Source organism: Procambarus clarkii, chromosome 18 (assembly GCF_040958095.1).
Source record: "Procambarus clarkii isolate CNS0578487 chromosome 18, FALCON_Pclarkii_2.0, whole genome shotgun sequence".
NCBI lineage: Eukaryota > Metazoa > Arthropoda > Malacostraca > Decapoda > Cambaridae > Procambarus > Procambarus clarkii.
In genome coordinates, this window is record NC_091167.1 from 18,472,941 (window position 1) to 18,495,127 (window position 22,187).

At 39.6% G+C, this 22,187-nt stretch overlaps 1 protein-coding gene across 7 annotated transcripts in view; it reads right to left on the reverse strand.

The window, feature by feature from the left end:
* The window catches only part of mahj (LisH and WD40 domain-containing protein mahjong), a 55,685-nt gene that overhangs the window by 16,303 nt on the left and 17,195 nt on the right, over positions 1-22,187 (reverse strand). For all 7 annotated transcript variants that reach the window (XM_045736993.2, XM_045736995.2, XM_045736990.2 and 4 more), the window contains exons 9-22: positions 21,724-21,890; positions 20,374-20,503; positions 18,218-18,346; positions 17,325-17,444; positions 14,445-14,598; positions 12,902-13,050; positions 12,231-12,440; positions 11,603-11,799; positions 10,854-11,129; positions 7,774-7,975; positions 6,535-6,603; positions 6,023-6,159; positions 5,242-5,323; positions 2,934-3,080 (exon numbers count right to left, since the gene is read on the reverse strand). In XM_045736993.2, coding sequence (XP_045592949.1) covers positions 2,934-3,080; positions 5,242-5,323; positions 6,023-6,159; positions 6,535-6,603; positions 7,774-7,975; positions 10,854-11,129; positions 11,603-11,799; positions 12,231-12,440; positions 12,902-13,050; positions 14,445-14,598; positions 17,325-17,444; positions 18,218-18,346; positions 20,374-20,503; positions 21,724-21,890 — 2,169 coding nt within the window. The remainder of the gene's footprint in view (positions 1-2,933; positions 3,081-5,241; positions 5,324-6,022; positions 6,160-6,534; positions 6,604-7,773; positions 7,976-10,853; positions 11,130-11,602; positions 11,800-12,230; positions 12,441-12,901; positions 13,051-14,444; positions 14,599-17,324; positions 17,445-18,217; positions 18,347-20,373; positions 20,504-21,723; positions 21,891-22,187) is intronic.

The window sequence follows — 22,187 nt, forward strand, 5'->3', positions numbered from 1 at the left end:
GTTTACTGACTGTGTGGCCACCTGTTATTGTCTGCATTCACCATACCAGCTCAATGCTTCTCTATGGTGAACACAAATGTAGATACTTATTTACAATGCGTGTATTAGTGTAATAACAGCAAAAGAATTATGTTGGGAGGAGCCATTTGGGTGACGGAGGTGACATCGTCTGCATGACTTGTCTAGCTGTGTAGAGGGTGGCCACTATGCTCTTTGGGCACCCTACAAGCTTAGGTGCACAGTTACGGTGCATACAACATGTAGATACTTATATATAATATGTGTACAGTATATAGTGTAGTAACACTGCTAACAGTATTGTTGGGGGAGAAATTTAGGACGTGTGACCTTGAAAGTGTGAGGGAGGTAGCCGCCAGCTGACTGTGTGTAGTGACGTCTCTTAGTCCCTGAACTAACTATTTCAGCTTAGTTGTACAGTTGTGTTGAACAAAACATATAGATACTTATATATAACATCTGTATATAGTGTAATAACACCACAAACGGTATTGTTGAGGGAGAAATTTTAGTGCGTGTGAACTTGAATGAGTGCGGGAGGCAGCCGCCAGCTGACTCTGTGTAGCGACGTCTCTTAGTGCCTGAACTAACTTTTTCAGCTTAGTTGTACAGTTGTGTTGAACAAAACATGTAATACTTATATATAACATCTGTATATAGTGAATAAAATATAAAACAGGATGGTGGGAGGAGAAAGTGGGCAAGTGAAGCGTTGTTGAGGGAGTGGCAACGAGTGGCTGGCTGTGTGACGGTCACTCCTCGTTGCTTTTCGACTCACAATACCAACTTAGTGGTTCGTTATAGTGACAAAACATGCAGATACTTATATATAACCTGTGTATAGAGTGTAATAACAACAAAACTATTTGTTTATTGTTTTATGAACAAAATTGAATCACTAACATGCACACCATACTTTTGAGTATAGTGACGATTCACCCCTTTTTATTATATAAATATATCACAATACACATTATTGAATAATATTATTGCAAAAAGACTAAGAAAAAATCAGACATTGAAATAATTAGGTAATTATATATTTGTGGCAATTCCCACCAGCTCGGGTGATGCTGACCGGCTCTCACAACCGCTCTGTCAACGCCCACATTTTGCCAGACTTCCTTGGCCTATTGCGCCCAAAATATGTCACCTACGATTTATTTTTTATTTTTCTCGTGCTCAGGGAACACAAATTAACATTTTTAGAAGATGAAATAATTTTTTAGAATTTTTTTTTCTTGTGCACAGGGGTGTAAATCTCCTCAGGACCTCTTAGCAGCTTAAGGGTTAAGGGTTAATCCGTTCCACTCTCCAAAAAATTAATTTCAAAGTAAATTTTATACCTCATTCACCCAAATCTTTAGTACTAAAGTATGTACAAGTTATTACTTACCTTTATTAATGACTCTTGTTGGCGTATGGAAGACGGTGAGGAAGGGGGGAGGGGATGAGAAGAGGTGCTAGTGTTTGGAAGAGGAGTCCCCTTCCATTATAACATCAGGCAGTGAGGACTTCTCTGGAATACACTCTCTGGTATGTTTTGCCTGCATACCACTAGGACCTGCTTGTGGCTCACTGCTTGTTTTCTCACTAAAAATTTATCCAGAGGCTTGTTTTTCCCTATGTTGTAACACTTGTCTGGAGCGAGGCATCACAGTGTCATTAAAAAGGTTAGGGCAACGGCCTACTACAGCATGCTCTTGGCAAGTCATTTCAACAAAAGTTTGCATTTCTTCCCAATCTACACCACTTCCTAATTGTTGAGGAAGGGACATTCTGTACCGTCTCCTCCTCCCCTGAAGACATTTTCTTAGCTGCCTCTTGTTGCTGCTCATTGTGAAAGGTTTGGAGTTCTTCAGTGGTCAGTTCTTCGCTGTGTTCCTCCTCCAACTCACAACACTATGAATGCCACTTCTTTTTCTAAATTTCTCAAACCATCATCTGCTTGCCTTAAACCATTTCGTATTTGCATCATTTGTTCCAGGGGTTTATTTAAAACGTCATCATGCAATTGCCTTGCTTTCTCACAAATGATGGCCTCTTGAAATGCTATCACCTAACTCCTTGTGTATCCAAATTAATAGCTTTTCAACATCATCAAGTGTTTGAGTTCTTTGTTTCGTGATTGTTAATATGCCTTTTGCCACTTTAGCACTCATAATGTCCTTTTTCTTAGCAATTAGTGAATATCGTTGACATAGTTTGTTGTACTGCCTAGCTAGTTCAACAACTCGTGTACCATTTTCATATTTATGAATGATCTCTTTGTTTTTCCTCTATGGTCATTTTCACATGTGTTTTCTTGGCGTGAACCTTACCACTGGCTTTCTTGGTACGCTAGGTTGGCCATACTCGTATCAACGAACTTTGTTTCCCGAGGCAAAGTTCATAACCAGATTTGAATTTTACGAAGAAATTGGGCTGTAACCCAAAATGTTCGTAAAGAAGGGCATTCATCAGCTGAGGTGTCCCTGTATTGTGATGCATCAATGAAAAAATCCGTTTGAGCCGTGATGAGGGTTCGAAGCTATGCACTGGGTGTTCCCAGGCACATGCTCTAGACAACTAGGCCTCAACATGATCAGGTTTTTCTGATAACTTCATTCATTGGTATCAATATTGCCTGTAGTTGTCTGCATTTCCATTACATCATAACTGATCTTGCACTTGTTCCGCAATGACTTGTATCAGCACTCTGACACATACCGAACACCTCCCAGAATCTTATGTAAAGTTGGCAATTTCTTCTCAGACCTCCTTACCTCAGGTAAGGAGGTCTGAGAAGAGCAGTTATCAAATGACACCTCTATGTTGTACCTGTTTATGAAAATCACAGACTTATTTTATGTATCAACACAGTGTCAAAGACCGCTATGGTTCGGGTATGTCAAACACAATTAGGGTTTACATACCTGCTTACCAGTGCGTACGTCAAACAACACGCCATCAGTAAGAATGAGATCATCAGTGGGATCCAAAACAGCCTTGTTAATGTTGTAATGGTTGGATAATTTGGGCGTAAACTCGCTCACAACTTGACTCGTGTTGAGGTCGTAAAGCTGGTGGAAAAGCCAAAGTTAACATGAAACCAAGCACACATTCTAGGAGTGCACTTCATGAATACACTATAAGAAATGCCAACTGTGGCAGCCATCACAAACAGTATTACTAACACTATACAGTAGTTAACATGCTCCCTCAATATACCACAAACACCAACATGAACAAATCCACAAGGGCCGTCGCGAGGATTCGATGTGGGATGCTCCCGGACGCAGGTTCGAATCCTCATCACGGCCCTTGTGGATTTGTTCATTTGATGCATCACGTTATTGTGATCTCTGTGTGTGTCACAAACACCAAGTTTTAAAGATTCATGACAAATGGTCCACATTTGTCATGAATCATTAACGCACATTCATTAAATCATTAACGCACATTCATTAAATCATTAACGCACATTAATTAATCATTAACACACATTAATTGTGCGTTGCATCTAATTGGAGGAAGACAAAAGAATTGAAAGACATAATAAAGACGAATGATGAAAGAGAGAATTGAGTATATTAAAACTCCTTTCTGAGCAACAGCCTTACAGCTCCTCTCTGTCCCAGACACAAGAAGGATATTGTGAACACACAAGTCTCCTGGTAACTTTCTTGACTCACTGGAGACAAGTGCTTCTGCAATTTGTCTTGCTGCCTCTGCAACACGAGGTGCGAGTGAAAATTAGAGATACTGAATGAAACACCCATTAAAATACAGTACTGTGAGGCATCAAAACTTTCAAGAGTCAGGGGGGGGGGAAGGTATAAGCCAAAACACCACCAATACATTACCCATGACTACCACCATGCAATCCTTGCTGCCATGGGCAAGATGATATACAAATTTGGAATAGGAAGCCTTAAAGATGCTGCCCACAAAGTAGCAAATTTGTCAATGGAACTGATAGAGCGCACTCCTATAGACCTCGGGCACTGCCAGGGGATCCAAGGCACTCGCCAGAAAATCAGGTACCTCCCTGGTGATCTTAGACATGAGCCTGGACATTCGAGATGAAGCAAGATACCCACGTCATGATCCTGAGGCACTCGAGACCAGCGACCTGTGACACTGGCCTGGAGTGCCGGGTACATCTACTAAGACCCGGATGGACTCACCAGATGACCCGGGGTCTCAACTGAATGGGGACGTAATCACAACCCAACCAGCAGAGAATACGGTAAATAAACCCTCAGAAGCATGGCAAATGGAATTTTCATGCAGAATGAAACTTTGACCAGACCCATCTACAAGCCAGTAACCAAAGGAATGACAATGGTGACAATGGTGACAAGGTGCACCAAGGAACACCCAGGAAAGTGGACTGTAGCTGAATCAGGCTTTGCACTAACCTAGGGATCCATTCCATCCTTCACATAAGTGGGGGAGAAGGTTTACAAACATGCTTGATGTTGAGGAACTTATAATTCTGCTCGATACTACTACAGTTGGAACAAATTGATTGGCACAACAGCAACGGGTAACTCGAGCCATCACCTGGTAGTTATAAGGGAATTAACTGTATCTAAATTTGTTTAAGGAGGTATGGGTTTTATGATTTTCCTAGATTTCAAGTGATTCATCTACTCAGTGATCCCTATGAGTTTCCTACCACAGGTAGGGAAGAAGACAGCTGAAAAAGGTACTCGTCTTCAGTGTGTGAAAAGTTTTCAAGAGCCTATCATGGTCAATGTCCTATCCATTCCAGTGCGGGGAGCTACTGTGGGATGCAAACCCAGAAAGAAGCCATTTGTTGCAGTTAAATTATGCTCATGGACTGATGTGTCTCACACAGTGATAGCACAATATACACATTTTCCCTGTTTACGTGATAATACAAAAAAATTTAAACCACAAGTAATACTCTTAAGGTCATAGTCAGCTTTCGATGCCTGAGTTACCATGCATGATCTGGGGCTTAGTAACAAATACTACAAAATGTTTTCACCATGAATATATATACATTATAACAAAATAATAATGTTGTCTAGCAATAACTATTATTATGTCAAAGCCCTTGTGAAGTTTGGAACAAACCATTATTGATCAATGAGATACAATAGTGTATGATGTTGTTGTTGTTTAAGATTTGCTACCAGGAACAAAAAGTTCCAAGCAGCACGGGCCATGGTGAGCCCGTAGTGGACTTTACTGTTGCAATAGTGTACTTACTTTGGCTGTCTGTTCACTCGTGCCGATAATCTTATCTTGAGCATTACTAAAATCGGCATGCTGGCATTCATGTAACGTAAACCTGTTAAAAAAATAATAATTTTAAGTTCAAATTATAGATTAAAATTAGCATTTTAAAAATATGTCTTAAGTACAGTAGGTTGAAAAGGATAATAAAAAGCACAAACTGAAGTAACACATCCATTAACCCAAACTTAGAAAAAGCATTAGAGTTACATCAAGAGATTTCATTAACTGGTTTACAAAATATTTTTAGTGTTGAAATTTAGAGCTACGATTATAAAGTTAATATAAAATTTTCCCAAAACATTTGTTGCATACAAGTTGCTTTTTCGAGGTTTGAAAGTTGGGGATCGTGGTCAAATCATACAGATGATGATTCGATGAAGTTCACTTTCCAATTGTCAAAACTGTATTTAATGTTGGGTTGGAGTTGGGTTAGAAATCCACCCACTAGGGAAGTGTCTTGTGTACTATTTGACTTGTATTCCATAAGCATACCGCTCATTTATAGTACAGTAGTGTAAGTACATAATCCTCCGTCTCAATCTGTGCAATGATACCACAATGGTAACCTACAGAACTTAGGTATTTTTAAACATTAGCATTCCTTCATCTTATGACACATCCCGCAACCATGCCACTCATCTTCAAGTCCTAAATAACTTTTCTCCTCCTCCTCCTCACCATGTTGAAATATCAACAGTATAAAAGCATAAAGCTGATTTACACCAAAATCAAAATACCAAAAGCCACATACTTCTCATCAAAGAGGTCGGTGATACTCCAGAGAGATGTTTCATGGACGCCGGTGCAGGAGGTAAGTAGTAGAGAGCCGGAGCTGTGCGGTACTAACGTGGACACCGCTCCCTGATGGACAGTGTACACTCCTTCCTCCTGCAACACCCACATCAAAGCTCATTAAATCTCAAATTTGTTTATCCCATTCAAGTTCACAACAGAGTAGGGAATAGGATAATACATCATATAAACACATTACGTCAGCATTGGCTTCAAATTACAGAAAGTCTTATAATACTGTGTATAAACCCACTCTTTTTAAAGACCATTGCTTACTTTTATCTAATTCAGCTAAGAAATATGATGCCAGTATTACACTTATTGCACTCCTAAAGTATCACTTAAACAAGTCTTCATTACAGTTATGAGCAGAAAATTATAGACTTGTCCCCCTTCTCTGCATAATCTTAATGTCTTCCTCTCTATCTGTACTAATGATGACAAATTGGTCACTTGAAATTCAATACTTACACTCCCGCCTTTACTAAATAATCTCACTTCTCCTCTGGTCGTTCCAACGATAATGAACTGGTCATCTGGCTGAAAGAGAACAAAATAAATAAATAATTTTCCACATGAAGCAGTTCTTTGAAGAATACTGTACAAGGATAAACTGCGGTAAGGTGTAGCACATTGCTAGTATAACATTTGCCATCATAATGAGGTCATTCGCTGCCGCCACAACCACATTACATTGGCTCAAATCCTATAGGATGAGTCAAAATGGAGGGAATAGGGCTCCAAGCCCAATAGAACTATAGGCCAAACCTGCAGAAGGTGGAACACATTTACAGTTATCTCCTTTCCTCTGGACAGGAGTTTCACGAGGTACATTCACCCGAACGTCTTGAGTGTGCATTAGTGCTTAGTGCCTTTTCTCTTTGGTTATGCGATTCATTCTTATCCGTTACTTTGTATGCTTCTCTCATTGCCCAAGTGTTGGTAATCGGGGTGTTCCGCTAAAAACACTTTCCCAAGCACCTGGCATTGTCTGTCCATTGTTAACAGACCAGACTGCCAGTTTCTGTGCATTTGGGAGTATGTTTACCTCATTTCTATACTGTTTGGGTTGCATTGGACCACCCACCCAATTTCAAACAAGATCTTCAAAATGTGATTTGGTATTTATGGACTCCAATAGTCTTTTATGTTGCTTCTGACATTGTCTGTTGAGTTCAAGATATTCTCAATTGAAGGATGTGCGAGACATTGTCACTTTAGCCGATCTTCTTTCTTGGGAGATGGTCCTATCAGGCTGCAGATTCCATGTGAGACTACATATTTTGGTACACACTTTTTGCAGTTCTTAGCTGTTGCTTGTCCAGAGGAATGGGACATCTCCCCCCTCCCCCCCTCCTTTTTATGCAGAGTAGTTTGAGTGTCAGATCCTCTTGACTTGCTAAATTCACAGCTTCCCCCTTCTGATTCTCTTATATAACCAGCAGCTTTTTGAAGTGTAGGTACTGTAATGTTTCCAGACAAAGCATGGAGAAATATATACACATCTTGTCTAACTCACTCTACAGTGCAAAAATGTGATTAAACTCATAGCTAGCTAGAAATTGAGAAAATGAGTGTGTATGTTTTCTATTCAGTACTTTATTCAATATTTCTTTGAATATTTGTATTCAAAACTTTCTTGGGAAGCCCCAATCTTTTGTAATTTTTTTATCAATACAGTATAACAATTTACAAACTTTGTAAACTTACTGTAAATTCACAGCAGAGGAAAATGTCGTCGTCTGTTGATCTATAAGTTTGCATAGGTCGATATCTACTGTAGATAAACTTTCGATTATTACAAGAGCCTTCGAGGCCGGTGAATGGCACATTGTACGATCTCCTGGCATACCGCATGGTGAAGTTCGTAGGTGGAGCTCGCAGCGATTTAGGCTCGGGACACCTGTGTGGTCTGCAAAATATAAGTTGGCTTTATTTTTTAATATTTTTAATGTCAATAGATCTTGCTCTAAAGTATATCTCAAAGAAATTACTGATAAGTTTATAAATAAAATACAAGGCTTGGGTACATATAGAAAGTACATTTCCGAGTAATACAATCGGTTGTTTCTAAGGTATGACATAACTGGCTTCTGATACAGTCACAGCAGGTCAACAGTCCACAATGGCCTAGCAGGCAACTTTTCAAATTGTACCTACTGGGTCATACTGGTGCTTGGGAGACAGGAAAATACTCAAGAACATGAGAATAAAGGAAACTGTTGAAGGCCTATTGGTCCATACAAGGAAGCACCTGCAGGCGATGAGTCACAATAACGTGGCTGAAGAATGTTGACCAGACCACACACTAGAAGGTGAAGGGACGACGACGTTTCGGTCCATCCTGGACCATTCTCAAGTCTATTGTGACGAGGAAGTTGATGCAGGCAATAAATAGGCAAGAGAGATGTGAGGAGCAAGGCAAAAGGTACAAACTGTAAGGTGTAGTAGAGGGGATAGTAGTAGGAATAAGAACTGCAGAAGGCCCAATAGCCCACATGAGGCAGCTCCTATTATAATCACCGAATGAGAATGAGAAAGTAATAGGAATAAGAGGAGGATAACAAGGGAACGTAAGAGAAAACAATGAACAAAAAAAGAGAAGAGAGAAAGAAAAGGAAAGAGAAAGAAAGATAAATGGAAAGGGTAAGCTTATGTAAGGTCACGTTTGTTAGAAAGATTACAGCATTTGAGTATATACTGTGAAAGGGAAGAGTCAACAGCAACAAAGCCAGGACTAAAGTTCATTTTGGGTACGTTTGGTACTTCAAGATACGACTTATTAATGGTCCAGGACGAACTGAAACATCGTCGTTTCTTCCTTATCTGGTGTGTGGTTTGATCACATCTTCAGCCACGTTATTGTGACTCTTCGTCTGCACAGAAGAGACATGGAAGGAAGAGAGGGAAAGAGTGGGGGCAACCAAATACTGTATACTTGTCAGACATAAGCATCTATTGGCCTATGAAAAGCAACTCCTATTTAAGCTAACCCAGAATAAAGACAAAGTGGGTAACATAAAACTCCAAAATCTTTCCATGTATAACATGGCATTAAAGAGCTCCCAAGCTGTGCCCTTAACCACTATATGGCACTCAAGGTCAGGTACTACCCTGCCTGCCACCAGTAAGCAGCACCAACACTACTACAAAGTCCTCGAAGTAGATACAGTTACCAGAACCACAGGCTATAGAAAAACCATGGTCAAGCACATACCAGAAGATAAAGAAACAACAACGTTTCAGTCCATCCTGGACCATTATCTAGTCGTATCCATTATCAAGATACGACTTGATAATGGTCCAGGACGGACAGAAACATCGTCGTTTCTTCCTCATCTGGTGTCTGGTTTGATCGCATCTTCAGCCACGTTATTGTGACTCTTCGTCTGCACAGCTGAGACATGGAAGGAAGAGTGGGAAAGAGTGGGGGGCAACCAAATACTGTATACTTGTCAGACATAAGCTTTTTGTATAAACTCCAAACCTGATTTCTAAACTATCTAAGGCAAGCTGAGTAACTGGGCTTCCGAGAGGTGCAAGCAGAAACTGCAGGTGAAGTAGTAACAGGAGGAATGGCAGTTCCTTCACCAAGCACCCAACCTTGCCACACAATGGAAGAATCGTCATGAAGAAAGCATGGTGAAGGCTACAAAATGGCCTCCCGAACTGAAAAAAAAGTTACGAGGAGAGACTAGAGGTGTCAAACATGCCAAAACTAGAAGAAAGAGGTGTGATATGATCACCACTTACAAAATACTAACAGGAATAGACCAAATTGACAAAGAGGAATTCCTGAAACTAGCAACTTCACAAAGACACAGATTCAAACTAAGGAAACAGGTGCCGAAATAATATTAGACAATTTTCTTTTGCAAACAGTAGTAGACGGTTGAACAAACTAAGTGAGAAGGTGGTGGTGGTCAAAACTGTCAGTAGTCTCAAAGCATTATATGACATTAAGGATTTGACTTACGATTTATAAAATCTGTTTTTGAATCGCAATTAGGTCAAAACATGAAATAAGAGGTTTATAATAGATTTGTATGATTTCACAGAAATAGATAGCTAATTCTGGGACACTTTTCATCATATTAAATTAATCATTAGAGGAGACTCACCATTGCTGAAAAGCACAGAGCAGCCAGGAGCAGAGAGGATAACTGACCACTAATCAGCTAACTTCCAGTGCCATTGATATAGCATATACTGCACAAACAAAACACTTCTATGGAATAACAAACCACTCGATTGATAGCTCTCATCTTCATCTGCCCATACAAGTTACAAATGAGGCCAGTCAGGACAGAATGTGATGAGGTTGACTGGAGGATCTATCAACCTGATCAACCAGGCAGCAATTCATAAGTCAGGCTACAAGCAGTCGTGTCCAACAGCCTGGGAGACCTGATCGGAGACCGGGCTACGGGGCCGTTGATCCCCAGAAGCTACACAGGGTAGACAGGTAGGATATTGTTGTGATGCCATTCAATAATTAGCTAGGGGTGGTTGATGCACTCACTTGTCTGCATTCTGGGGTGGACCCTGCAATCTCTAATGTGTCTAACACTAGTGTGACTCAGCGGAGACAGCTTGAAAAGTTTGTCACCGCATCGGCACAGAATGTTGACCTGCCAGCTACTACCTAGTGGTCGCTGGATATAACCTTAGCGAGCATTTGAGTATGACGACTAAGAATATACTACTGATACAGTTAAGTTTAGATAGTAGTTTTGAGACAATTTCTTAATACTGTACTGAAGAGATACTGAAATGATGAGAGTACTTACTGGAAGAGGTCAAAAGTTGGACAGGTAACAACTGGGTTCTTGCAGAGGGCGTGCTGATTAATCAGATATTCCGTAACAATTCTATCCAAACTTATAGTGGGCTCACTGAGCAGGGCTGTATTCGTCACGAGGGGTAGTGACATGGCAGAATTCCCTATGCTTCCTATATTTCCTTGACTACAATTACAGCTATTACAAATCATTTCACTTTTGCTGAAGTTGAATAAAGTGCTATTGTTTGTCAAGGCAGTACCTCGGCTATCTCTTTTGCTACCTCTGAAAAAAGGAAAACAGACGACTTTTAGAACACGTGTAAAGATTGTAGAGAAGAATAATACCTCCTCTAGTTAGAATAGGGACTTACAGCCTCAAAGACAAAAAAAATTTAGATGATTTTATGAGTATCCATCAATGCAAATTTATATTCCCTTCTCCTACTATCCCCCAACATCCCATTTTTTTTGTCTAGATTCCAAATCTATGGAGCATCTTTTGTATTTGTGGCAAGTTGCTAACAAAATAAGTTAATATTTAGGTTAAAATGTTAATAAGACTGGCATTCTCTAAAATAAAACTGGCACTCCCATCCAGTACCCATGACTGCAAGCTCTGGACAAAAATTAGTCAACGGCATTATTCTGACCCATCCTAGCAACCTGCATTGAAATTATAAGTAGAGCACTTTAGCTTCCTAAAATACAGACACTCGAACAATTCATAAAACAAGGGTGTTCACGTATTATATTTACCTGTTAATTTTAATGTGTAAGGGTCCTGGACTAGATGTGTTGGCAAGAGTTGATGGACTGGCCACTGGTGGAGGGGAAGGGGAAGGTGTGGTTGCCGAGGTAATGCCAGCTAAGGTGCCACTGTTTGCAGGAGACGAACCTTTGCAGAGAGTTGCCGCAAACAGGTGACGAGAGCTACTGCCAGATAAGAGGCGATGCTGCATCAAGAGGGAAATCATTTTATTAAAGCAAGAATATGATAATTGCCGAATAGAATATGGAACACACAAACCCGCATTGAAAATGTTTATCACAGCTTACTCAATGGACGTTCCAAATTATAGACACTGAGTTCCCTGAACTTTCATTGCCACCCATGTGTTACCAGTCTTTTTCTTAAGATAATATGATAATACTCAAGGTGTTCTTCAGACATGAGAAACACAACCAGCTGATAACCTATGGAAGACGTGCATTAATGAGAGAGCAGACTTGCCACATGTGTAAAGGAGAAAGAAGGTATTAATCTCCTTTTCTATTTGTAGAAGAAATATAATTTATGTAGTCCTAGAATCTACGTATTATACCTCTAGCACTAGTGTATCATATGACGAAACAAGATTGCCTCGGAAAAAAAGCAGGTGCTCACTGCTCTGACAGATGGCGGAGGAGTGACCATATTCCTGGTAGGTGGTCCCATAGAGGTGTGGGGTACAGAAGGTGGAAGGGGTGGAAGATGGGCTGCCTGTTGGAGAGCCATCGCCACAGCTTCATAACCCTCTTGAGCCAGGTGCGTCTGTATCAGCTGCAACAACTGCTTCTTATTGAAACTTATTCTGGTCTGTGCCACCACATCAGCCTGCAAACACAACACACAAACAATGGATGCAGGCTACAGGTTCAGCCCAACAGCACTCAAGCATTACAACACTAAACAAGCCGTCACACCTAAACACAACAACAATTATAAAAACACAAAAATTAAGACAACTACAGAAGGCCTATTGGCATAATATTATATTATATATATATATATATATATATATATATATATATATATATATATATATATATATATATATATATATAATATATATATATACACACACACACACACACATATATACATACATACACATACATAAACACACACACACACACTACCTGTATATGTAACTATAAGATGTTTAATAATAATTTAAAATAAAGACAATAGGGTATAAAGAATTAAAACATGATTGCACAATAAATCACAAGAATGTGATGAATCTAGGAATAAATATTGGGACCGTACAATAGTATAGATGCTCCGACACTTACCCTGTGTATACTTTGCATGGAAATGTCTGTGGAAGCGTCTCCTTCATGTTTAGTGCGTCCCGACACCGCTTTAATCAATTCCAGGGCATGACGCTGAAACTTCACGTGCTCCATCCTTTTGTCTTGCAGAATTGGTTCTTTCATTAACACTGAAAGAGGAAGGAACGAATTATCAAAAGACGGCACCAAACCGGCAAAATTATTTACCACAGTCTATCACAAGATATTTAAAGGGTATGAAATGATCACATGTGTAACACTGAGGAAAGGTATGATTATATAGTGAAGTTATAAAATGTGGATACATTTGTTATTATAGGGTATACAAAATACAGTACAATGGGAGTACTGTACTCATAGCATAGTCAAATCATCCTCATGACTCCTACTGATTTTCCCTCACAAAATACTGTACAATGTTAATTGCATTTACAAAGTAATTTGAAATATAAGAGTGTTTTTTATGTACCGCCAATACCAGGATGGACCGAAACATCATCGTTTCTTTATTTTCTGATGTGCGGTTAGGGCATCGTACCTTCAGCTACATTATTGTGACATCTGTGTAAGTGTCATGGGTTTCAAATATGAATATTTTTTTTATTATTCACTTACACATGCATTATGTAGGTTAAAGATTGTTTTTTCATTAAAGCCATGGCATACACGGAGAGGGTTTTTGGAGTTCTACTTCCTGAGCTGGAAACCAACCCATTATAAAACAAAGATCTATTTTGTTTCACTTGAACTACTATTGCAGCGTAATTATATTTGTAAAAAAGGATTAAAATCTGTATTGTAAACTGTATATAACATATACCTGTGATGGGTAATGAAATGCTTTAAATTTGTCTTATTTTCTTGTTTTGCAAATTAAGGATTACTTTTTGAGTAAAAAGGATGTTTTAATGAACCTAAAACATAGTTCCAACAGCCGCCTGCTGCTGAAACTTGTTTTAACTGTTGGAAGTTTTTGGAATGGCCCGCAGGCCCACACATCCACTAAACCCGGTTGATCCGGCACTTCTTGAAGTGCAGGACCAACTGGGCTGGACACTTTTTGAAGAAAAGTGTCCAGTTTTTTTTCTTGACTTCCACTTTTGTATCAGCAAGATTTCTTATACTTGCCGGAAAAATACTGAGCTATTATGGAGCTCTGATATTCATACAGTGTTGTAGGAATGCCTATGGCACCTCTACACTTCACTGGTTCCATTCTACATTTCCATTATGAACATTGCGATGGGATTCCTGGATTTGAAGGTTCTCATAATGCACCCTATCATTTTCTACATGATGCTATATTTGCTTTGATATGTTCAATAAACATTAATTTGTCAGACTTCATTATTCCGAGATCCTTTACATGTTGCGTGATCCTGTTGTATGGACACAACGGACCTTACCCTAAGAAGCAACAGAAAGATCTGCTTAGAAAACTAAGAGGCCCTCCACTCAATGACATGTATGGGTTTATTGATGAGTAAAATGAATAAACAATTTTGCTACTCTCAACTACTTATTTCTGTACAAGTGCACTCACATTGCAACTGTCCAGCTGTGAAGATAGGCAGCTTGCTCATGATCTGTCGTGCTGCATCACTTCTCGAGAGTCCCACAAGAGCTCTGCATGAGAGTCCTCTGATGCAATCAGCATCTGTGATGGGCATTTTCTTGTGGAGAACGTTCAGCAAGTACTAGAACATGAAAGTGTTCATATCAAACAAAGAAAATAATTATGAATTACATTTGTAACAATACCAATATGTATCGTGTAATATTGATTATTGCCAGTTTAACATTAGAGTACTGTACATGTATTGAGCTTTTTAAGCTCTGTTATAAAGCTATTAGGATGCTGAAAAGTGCGAGCTGCATTATACTGTATATTGAGCAAAATGCAAATGGACTCCTTTATACACAGTGGTACCTTAGTTTTCAAATTTAATCCGTTCCCAGAGACGGCTCGTAAACCAAAAATTTGCAAACCGAAACAAACTTCCCCATAAGAAATAATGTAAATTGAATTAATCCATTCCACACTCCCAAAAATATTAACTCAAAAATACATTTCATACATAATACCCATAAATATTTTGTACTATGGTATGTACAAGTTATAGCTTATCTTTATTGATGACTCTTGTTGGCGTATGGAAGACGGTGAGGAGGAGGGGGGCTGAGGAGAGGTGTTAGTATTTGGAAGGTATTAGTATTTTACTTTCAAAAAAGTAAAAAAACAAAGAAATTCTTTACAAAGAATTCAAGCGCAATCGTCACTAGGCGGGAGGCACTGATAAACTAAAGCGCCGTCATCCATGCCACCAGGAACCACGCGCTCAGTTGACCCATACCTGTATTAACAAACTTGCAAAACGAGGCAAAGCTCATAACCGATTCAAATTTTACGAAACAATTGAGCTCGTATCCCGAAAAATTCATAAAGAGGGACATTCGGCAACCGCGGTTCCATGGTACAATATTATCTTTAAGAAAGATGCAGATGTATACAATCTCTATTATATTTACCATTAAAGATTTGGCGGATATAAATGGTTATCCGTCTGCTCATAGTATGGCTACGGCTCAAGAAGCGGAAGTGATGTCCCATCTCTCTGTAGCACTGTTTAGATATGCAAACCACATTTTGCACCATTCAAGTGTTCTAGAGGCTAACTTGAAGCAGGAGAGAATTGGGATGGATATATATATAGGCCTTGTATGGGCCAATAGGCCTTCTGTAGTTTCCTTTGCTGTTGAGTTCTTTTCTCCACTTACAGCCTTAAGTCCATACCGTCCACAGCACAAGTTTGCCAAGGAGGCTTTATACCTTAGCTTTTCTTAATTTTCCCTGGAAGATGACCTACTTGTCAGTTTATAACCAGGTCGCCAATTACAGCTGGGTGAAGAGGAACAAACAGTTAAGTGTCAGTGCCCAGTTGATCCTCCCTTCACAGGACTTCAACCCAGTGAAAAATCGCACAATGCATGCTTTTTTTTTTTTTTTTTAATACTCAGGCGAGTACAGAAACAGATAACTTCTGGCTCCTGTTACCAGGCTTAGAGGCCTTACCCACTAGTTTTCCCTGGAACACAACCTGACAATAGGTTTACAACCAAGTAATCAATTACTACTGCTTATTGAATAGAGGCAAACAGTTAAGAAGTAGCGCCTCCCTGGCTAGGACTCTAAACCAGATCAAATCCCCTCGTGAGGTTCCCGCTTACTCTCCTTTTAATTTTACTATGCACCTTTGTAAGCATATTCACTAACATTGTTTACTGGTGTATATTATAGCCTAGGCACTTAAATTTGTGAAATTTTGTTGGAATAGCAGGATTGCATGTGAGTGGCAATCACTTCTCAGTGTTTGGCATCTCAAGGCATGATACTGTTGGCATGTTTGCAAAGACAGACTGTAGTAGACCAGTAGTAGAAATTATTATGGATGTTTCATTAGCAGTGACTAAGGGAATACGTAACAAATGTCTGATGAAAATCTTACTGACTTAACAAATTCACAAAAACTTGGTATCTGTAGCATTAAACATTATGATGAATACCGTGAGGAGACATTTGTACATGGGACTAATAGAGCAAGAACTCTGCAATGTGATATTATAATGGCCAGAATATGCCTGGGATATACACATACAAGGCTACTCTCTTTCAACTTTGTGAAAGAGAAAACATGTAATTCCCTTGAAAATTATATTGTAGAATGTCTCATACTGGCTGACTTTCATTTCCTGGGATGAGATATGCGTAATTCTGCAAATACTATCTGAATATCAGAACACTTTATGATGATATACTGGACTTGTACCCAAGATTGACTATGTAAGGCTCAAATTATATACAATATATGTGATGTAACTTTTTTTTTTTTTTTTTTTTTTTTTTTTTGAGATATATACAAGAGTTGTTACATTCTTGTACAGCCACTAGTACGCGTAGCGTTTCGGGCAAGTCCCTGGAATATGATCCCCTGCTGCGAAGAATAGTTTTTTCATCCAAGTACACATTTTACTGTTGAGTTAAACAGAGGCTACAGTTAAGGAATTGCGCCCAGTAAATCCTCCCCGGCCAGGATACGAACCCATGACATAGCACTCGCAGAACGCCAGGCGAGTGTCTTACCACTACACCACGGAGACTGATCTATGACTTGGTCTTATAAAAGCCCACCTTAATCAACTTCAGTGGTTAAGTGTTAAATAACACTAGTTTCTATAGCAGCTATCTTACCCTGCCAAAGTAGGAGAGACAAAAAAAAGATATACAGTATATATATATGTACAATGTATTGTGTAACCACTGACGCTGATCAGTGACTGCCACAAAAGTCGGTGAAACAAAGAACTGAAACCTACGACCCTTGTGAACACCACGATTTAACACAACAACCACAATAATACATACCATAATACCATTGCTTGTCCTCACACAATCCCAAGCCTTGTTGATTACATCTTCACCACTGCTCATCTTCTTCTTATTAGGGGTTAATGACGTACTGTGTCTGCTGACACTACTCCCAGGCTGTAGAGTCAACAATACATCAATTGCCTTAGGACAAGAAAACCCTCAGTGCCACAATTACAACAATCAATACATTTCAAGTAAAAAAAAAATAGTAAAATCATATGGAGAGATATGTTTTAATGCAGCCAATCATGGGAGGTATACCCAGCGTATGCCAGGCACATCTCACACTCAAGGTAAACCTAGGCACTGTAGCCAGGCACATCTCACACTCAAGGTAAACCTAGGCACTGTAGCCAGGCACATCTCACACTCAAGGTAAACCTAGGCACTGTAGCCAGGCACATCTCACACTCAAGGTAAACCTAGGCACTGTCGCCAGGCACATCATGCAACACAATACTCTCAACATTGTTAACATGCAGTACATCACACTGGCATAAAATAAGTCATATTGTCTTACTAAATAATGGAGAGAATCAGTAATATATTACAATCCAAGTCTCTTCTGTTTTTTCTTCCTTCCAGTGTCGGGAGGTTTAACTCTTCCCACAGTTTTCCCCGGACCTTTACCCGTAAGTCTAACATTTTATCTACTTTACTATGAAATGCCATCTATAACAGCATGTAATTTGACCTACCATAAGTTAAGAACCTTAAATTCAACCAGACTCACTCTGAATTCTGCATTTATTTACAAATATGTACAAATTGTTAATTAACAAATCATAATTTACTCTTTACAAACCTGTACACTTAAATGTTAATAGCATATTATTATTTATGTAATTCTACATAAATTATTGCCAAAACTCACTGACGAAACCTACCCGGTAAATTGGCGCGCAGAGACAGTTGATGAGGACATTAAGCGCAGCCTTCTGCACTTCGGGAGACGTTGTCATGGATTGCGTGTTCTCGTGAATACATGCAACCAACACGGCATAGCCTGGAACTTCCTGCAAGAGAAATAAACAAGCAAATCTGAAATTACCATGATCAAGTTTTGCTGTGTGTGATACACCAGGTGAACTTATGAATCTTATCATGATTAATCCTTATATGACTTAGCTAATGAAAAAAGTTTTGAATGTAATGAAATACCTCATTTTATGCAGTATTATTATTCAATAGTACAGTATTTAATTTGAGAAATTTATGTAGTTACATGTGTGGAACATTGCTATGCTCAAAAATATGGTGCTCATATAGAGTGACATGTATATTATATTTTTTGAACAATAAAACTGTTTTTGCTGTTAATACACTATACACAGATGCATTATATGCAACTATCAACATTACTGTGCTCATAAGGAACCACTAAACTGGTGTGGCGAGTTTATAATCTCATAACAACGATCCAACGACAGCCTAGCACCACAGCAGTTCTGTGGGTTGGCAGTTCACACAGATATTTTTACACCCAGTGCACCCCTAAATCTGAATTCTCTTCAGCGCAGGCAGGAGAGATACATAATAAAATAGTTTACACAAGGAAAATAGTAAGAGGGGCTGGTCCAAAACCTGCACACAGAAAAAACATCACACTAGACCACAAGGCATGGCAGGATGTGTAGATTACCCCTGTTGAAGAGCAGAGGTGCAATAGGTACCCTGAGAGAGAACTCCATCAACATCAGAGGCCCGAGACTGTTCAAAATGCTTCCACTACACACAAGGGACATAACTGGCCAACCCCTCAGTGTTCAAGGAAGAACTATCTGGTTGATACCTGGTTGATGGAGTTCTGGGAGTTCTTCTACTCCCCAAGCCCGGCCCGAGGCCAGGCTTGACTTGTGAGAGTTTGGTCCACTAGGCTGTTGCTTGGAGCGGCCCGCAGGGCCACATACCCACCACAGCCCAGTTGGTCCGGCACTCCGTGGAGGAATAAATCTAGTTTCCTCTTGAAAATGTCCACGGTTGTTCCGGCAATATTTCCTATGCTTGCTGGGAGGGTGTTGAACAACCGGGGACCTCTGATGTTTATACAATGTTCTCCGATTGTGCCTATGGCACCCCTGCTCTTCACTGGTTCTATTCTGCATTTTCTTCCATATCGTTCACTCCAGTACGTTGTTATTTTACTGTGTAGATTTGAGAGGCCCGAGACAGTTCAACATGCTTCCACTACACAAGGGGCATAACTGGCCGACCTCTCATAGTGTTCAAGAGAGAACTTGACAAACACCTACAAAGGATACCTGATCAACCAGGATGTGACTCATACGTCAGGCTGCGAGCAGCCATGTTCAATAGCCTGGTTGACCAGTCCAGCAACGAGGAAGCCTGGTCGATGACCGGGCCGCGGGGTTGCTAGGCCCCCAAATCATCAAGGTAACCTCAAGGTAACCCATCCCTTTCCAATGATATTGCAGTTTGTGCAGTGCAGTGGTTAAGTACTTCCAACATTTACACTTTTATTCTTCATTTACACATTTCCAAATAGCTATAAGACAATATCTTTACTCCTAAAGCTCAAGGCAGGTATAAGCAACAGAGCCAAGACATTCTTGCCTTTAGTGACGGGACATTTAAAAAGGTGAGGACAATGAATGACCCATTTCAATCTTCAATGAATGATGGGGTCAATGAACAGCCCCATCAATCTTCCCACCCATTTATCACAATGGATATGAAGCTATTTGCACCATAATAGTTGGAGAGGAGTCTGAGGATTATTTTGATAATATGCATAATCACACACAAAACACACATTTCTCAAAACAGAGAAATGTATACAGTATTTAGGTACTTCACTTGGCAACGTTGACATTATATGATCAAATGAACATAGGAATATTAGAATGAAAAAAGGTGCAGAAAACTTGTTGGCTCATAGGAGGCAGCTCCTATTAATGTCCACCTAACCTTGTAATGTGTTTTGAGATCAGCTGATAATTCACAAGATCATCAGACTTTATAGGAAAAAAGCAGGAATAAACAGTAGCTACACACACATGTTAAAGTTAAGAATAAACCATACCTGAGGGTCGAGCGTCTGAAGAAGATCGTCACTGGCCGGAATGGTTAGCTTATCACACAGGGCACCTTGGACGGCTGGCATCACACTGCACACATACAGTGTGTCCAGTGCAAACACTGCGGTCTCCATCCTAGTGGGGAGGCACAATGGTTACTGTTATAGCTGACATGCAGACCTTATCATCACTCCACTGCCCACTTTCATTGAGCGGGGAGGCATCAACCCGGAGAAAAAAGTGAACAACAATTCAAGATATAGATAAAAATAAATAAAATATTAGTCGTCTACGCGATGCACCAGTCACACACACTATATTGGCAAATTCCAGCAGTCATCCACAGCAGCACCGCACTACTTTATAAGACCAGGTGTACAATGTGCTTTGCTCTGGGGTCCATGCCACCACTCTCAACATAAACCAGATTTCTTGCGTGGAAAGTATTTATTGTTTATATCATCCTTACCCACAATATTTGTTTTCGTAAGCTATTACTTCAAACAAAAGAGCTTGGATGGGTTGATGCAGCATTAATGTATTCTGGCAAAATCTGTTTAGCATGGGGCATGTGTTCTTGGAAACGTGAATGTGTATTTGCTGGTTTTGTGGATCAAAATCCCAGTCTTTGACCAGGCCTTCTCGTTGGCGGTCTGGCCAACTAGGCTATTAGACGCAGCTGCTCAGCTGCTCACAGTCTGATGTACAAGTCACAGCCCAGTTGATAAGGTATCCTTTAGAGGTGTTTAGCAAATTATCTTGAACTGAATCAGCACTATAGAATATGGGGGCTCATTAGGGAGTCAAAGTATGATAGGAATACATTTCTAATTGTACAGTATATCCATCAGTTGAAACTCTTGAACACTATTTCCAATAGGTGCAATGTTGTAAACAGGAGATAGGGTCCAGAAGCACCAAAAACTGGCCCAATTACACAAGATATAATGTTGAGAAACACTCATTTTATTTACCTTCAATGATTAAGTTTCCATACTTATTGGATGTAATAATTACCAAGTATTATGGGTGTGCATACAGGCATCAAAATAAAAGGCAAGTAAATATAAACTATGTGCACAAGGTACAGCACCAACCCCATACTCTCCTAAAATGTCACATTTCATAAGACACACACACACACCAATCCATTAAAATGCAACATTTTAATGGATTAGTCAATGTAAGAATTGGAAGCACAGTAATGCTGATGATTTTTATACAACAATCTCAAAACAGTACATTATGTGGGTTGCTTGGGTTCCTAAGTATAATGTTAAACAAAACGGCTACATTTTTATGAAGTGGCTAGTTGAGAGAACGGGCAGAGAGCACAGAGGAGGAAAAATACTTACTTCGGACTGAAGGATTCATTGAGCACCATGGCCACTAGTTGCAGCAACAGCTGTAGGCCTTTTAAAGACACAAACTGTTCTACAGGTTTCCATCTTGCTCTGAAGGGCAGGTTTTCCAATAGGTATTCTATGTTACGTTCTATCACTTCAGGCGTCACATTCACCGCCTGTCGATTACACAATTTATAACAAACATTTTCTTCCCACATTTAAGAAACAGCAAATGCAAAAATCCACACAAAAAATTATGAGCAGTCATCCACTATAATGATGATTTTGCATATAACTATTATTATACAGTACACTGTATATAAAAAACTAAGAAATCTTCTACTATTATCCAACTCGATATCATATCCTGATTAATCTCGGTGGTCAATACCATGAGCTCTAAGAATACTTCTTGAGGAGCCATAGCCTGCCTGCTACATCCTCCACCAATAAAACTTTTATCTTGACAGCTT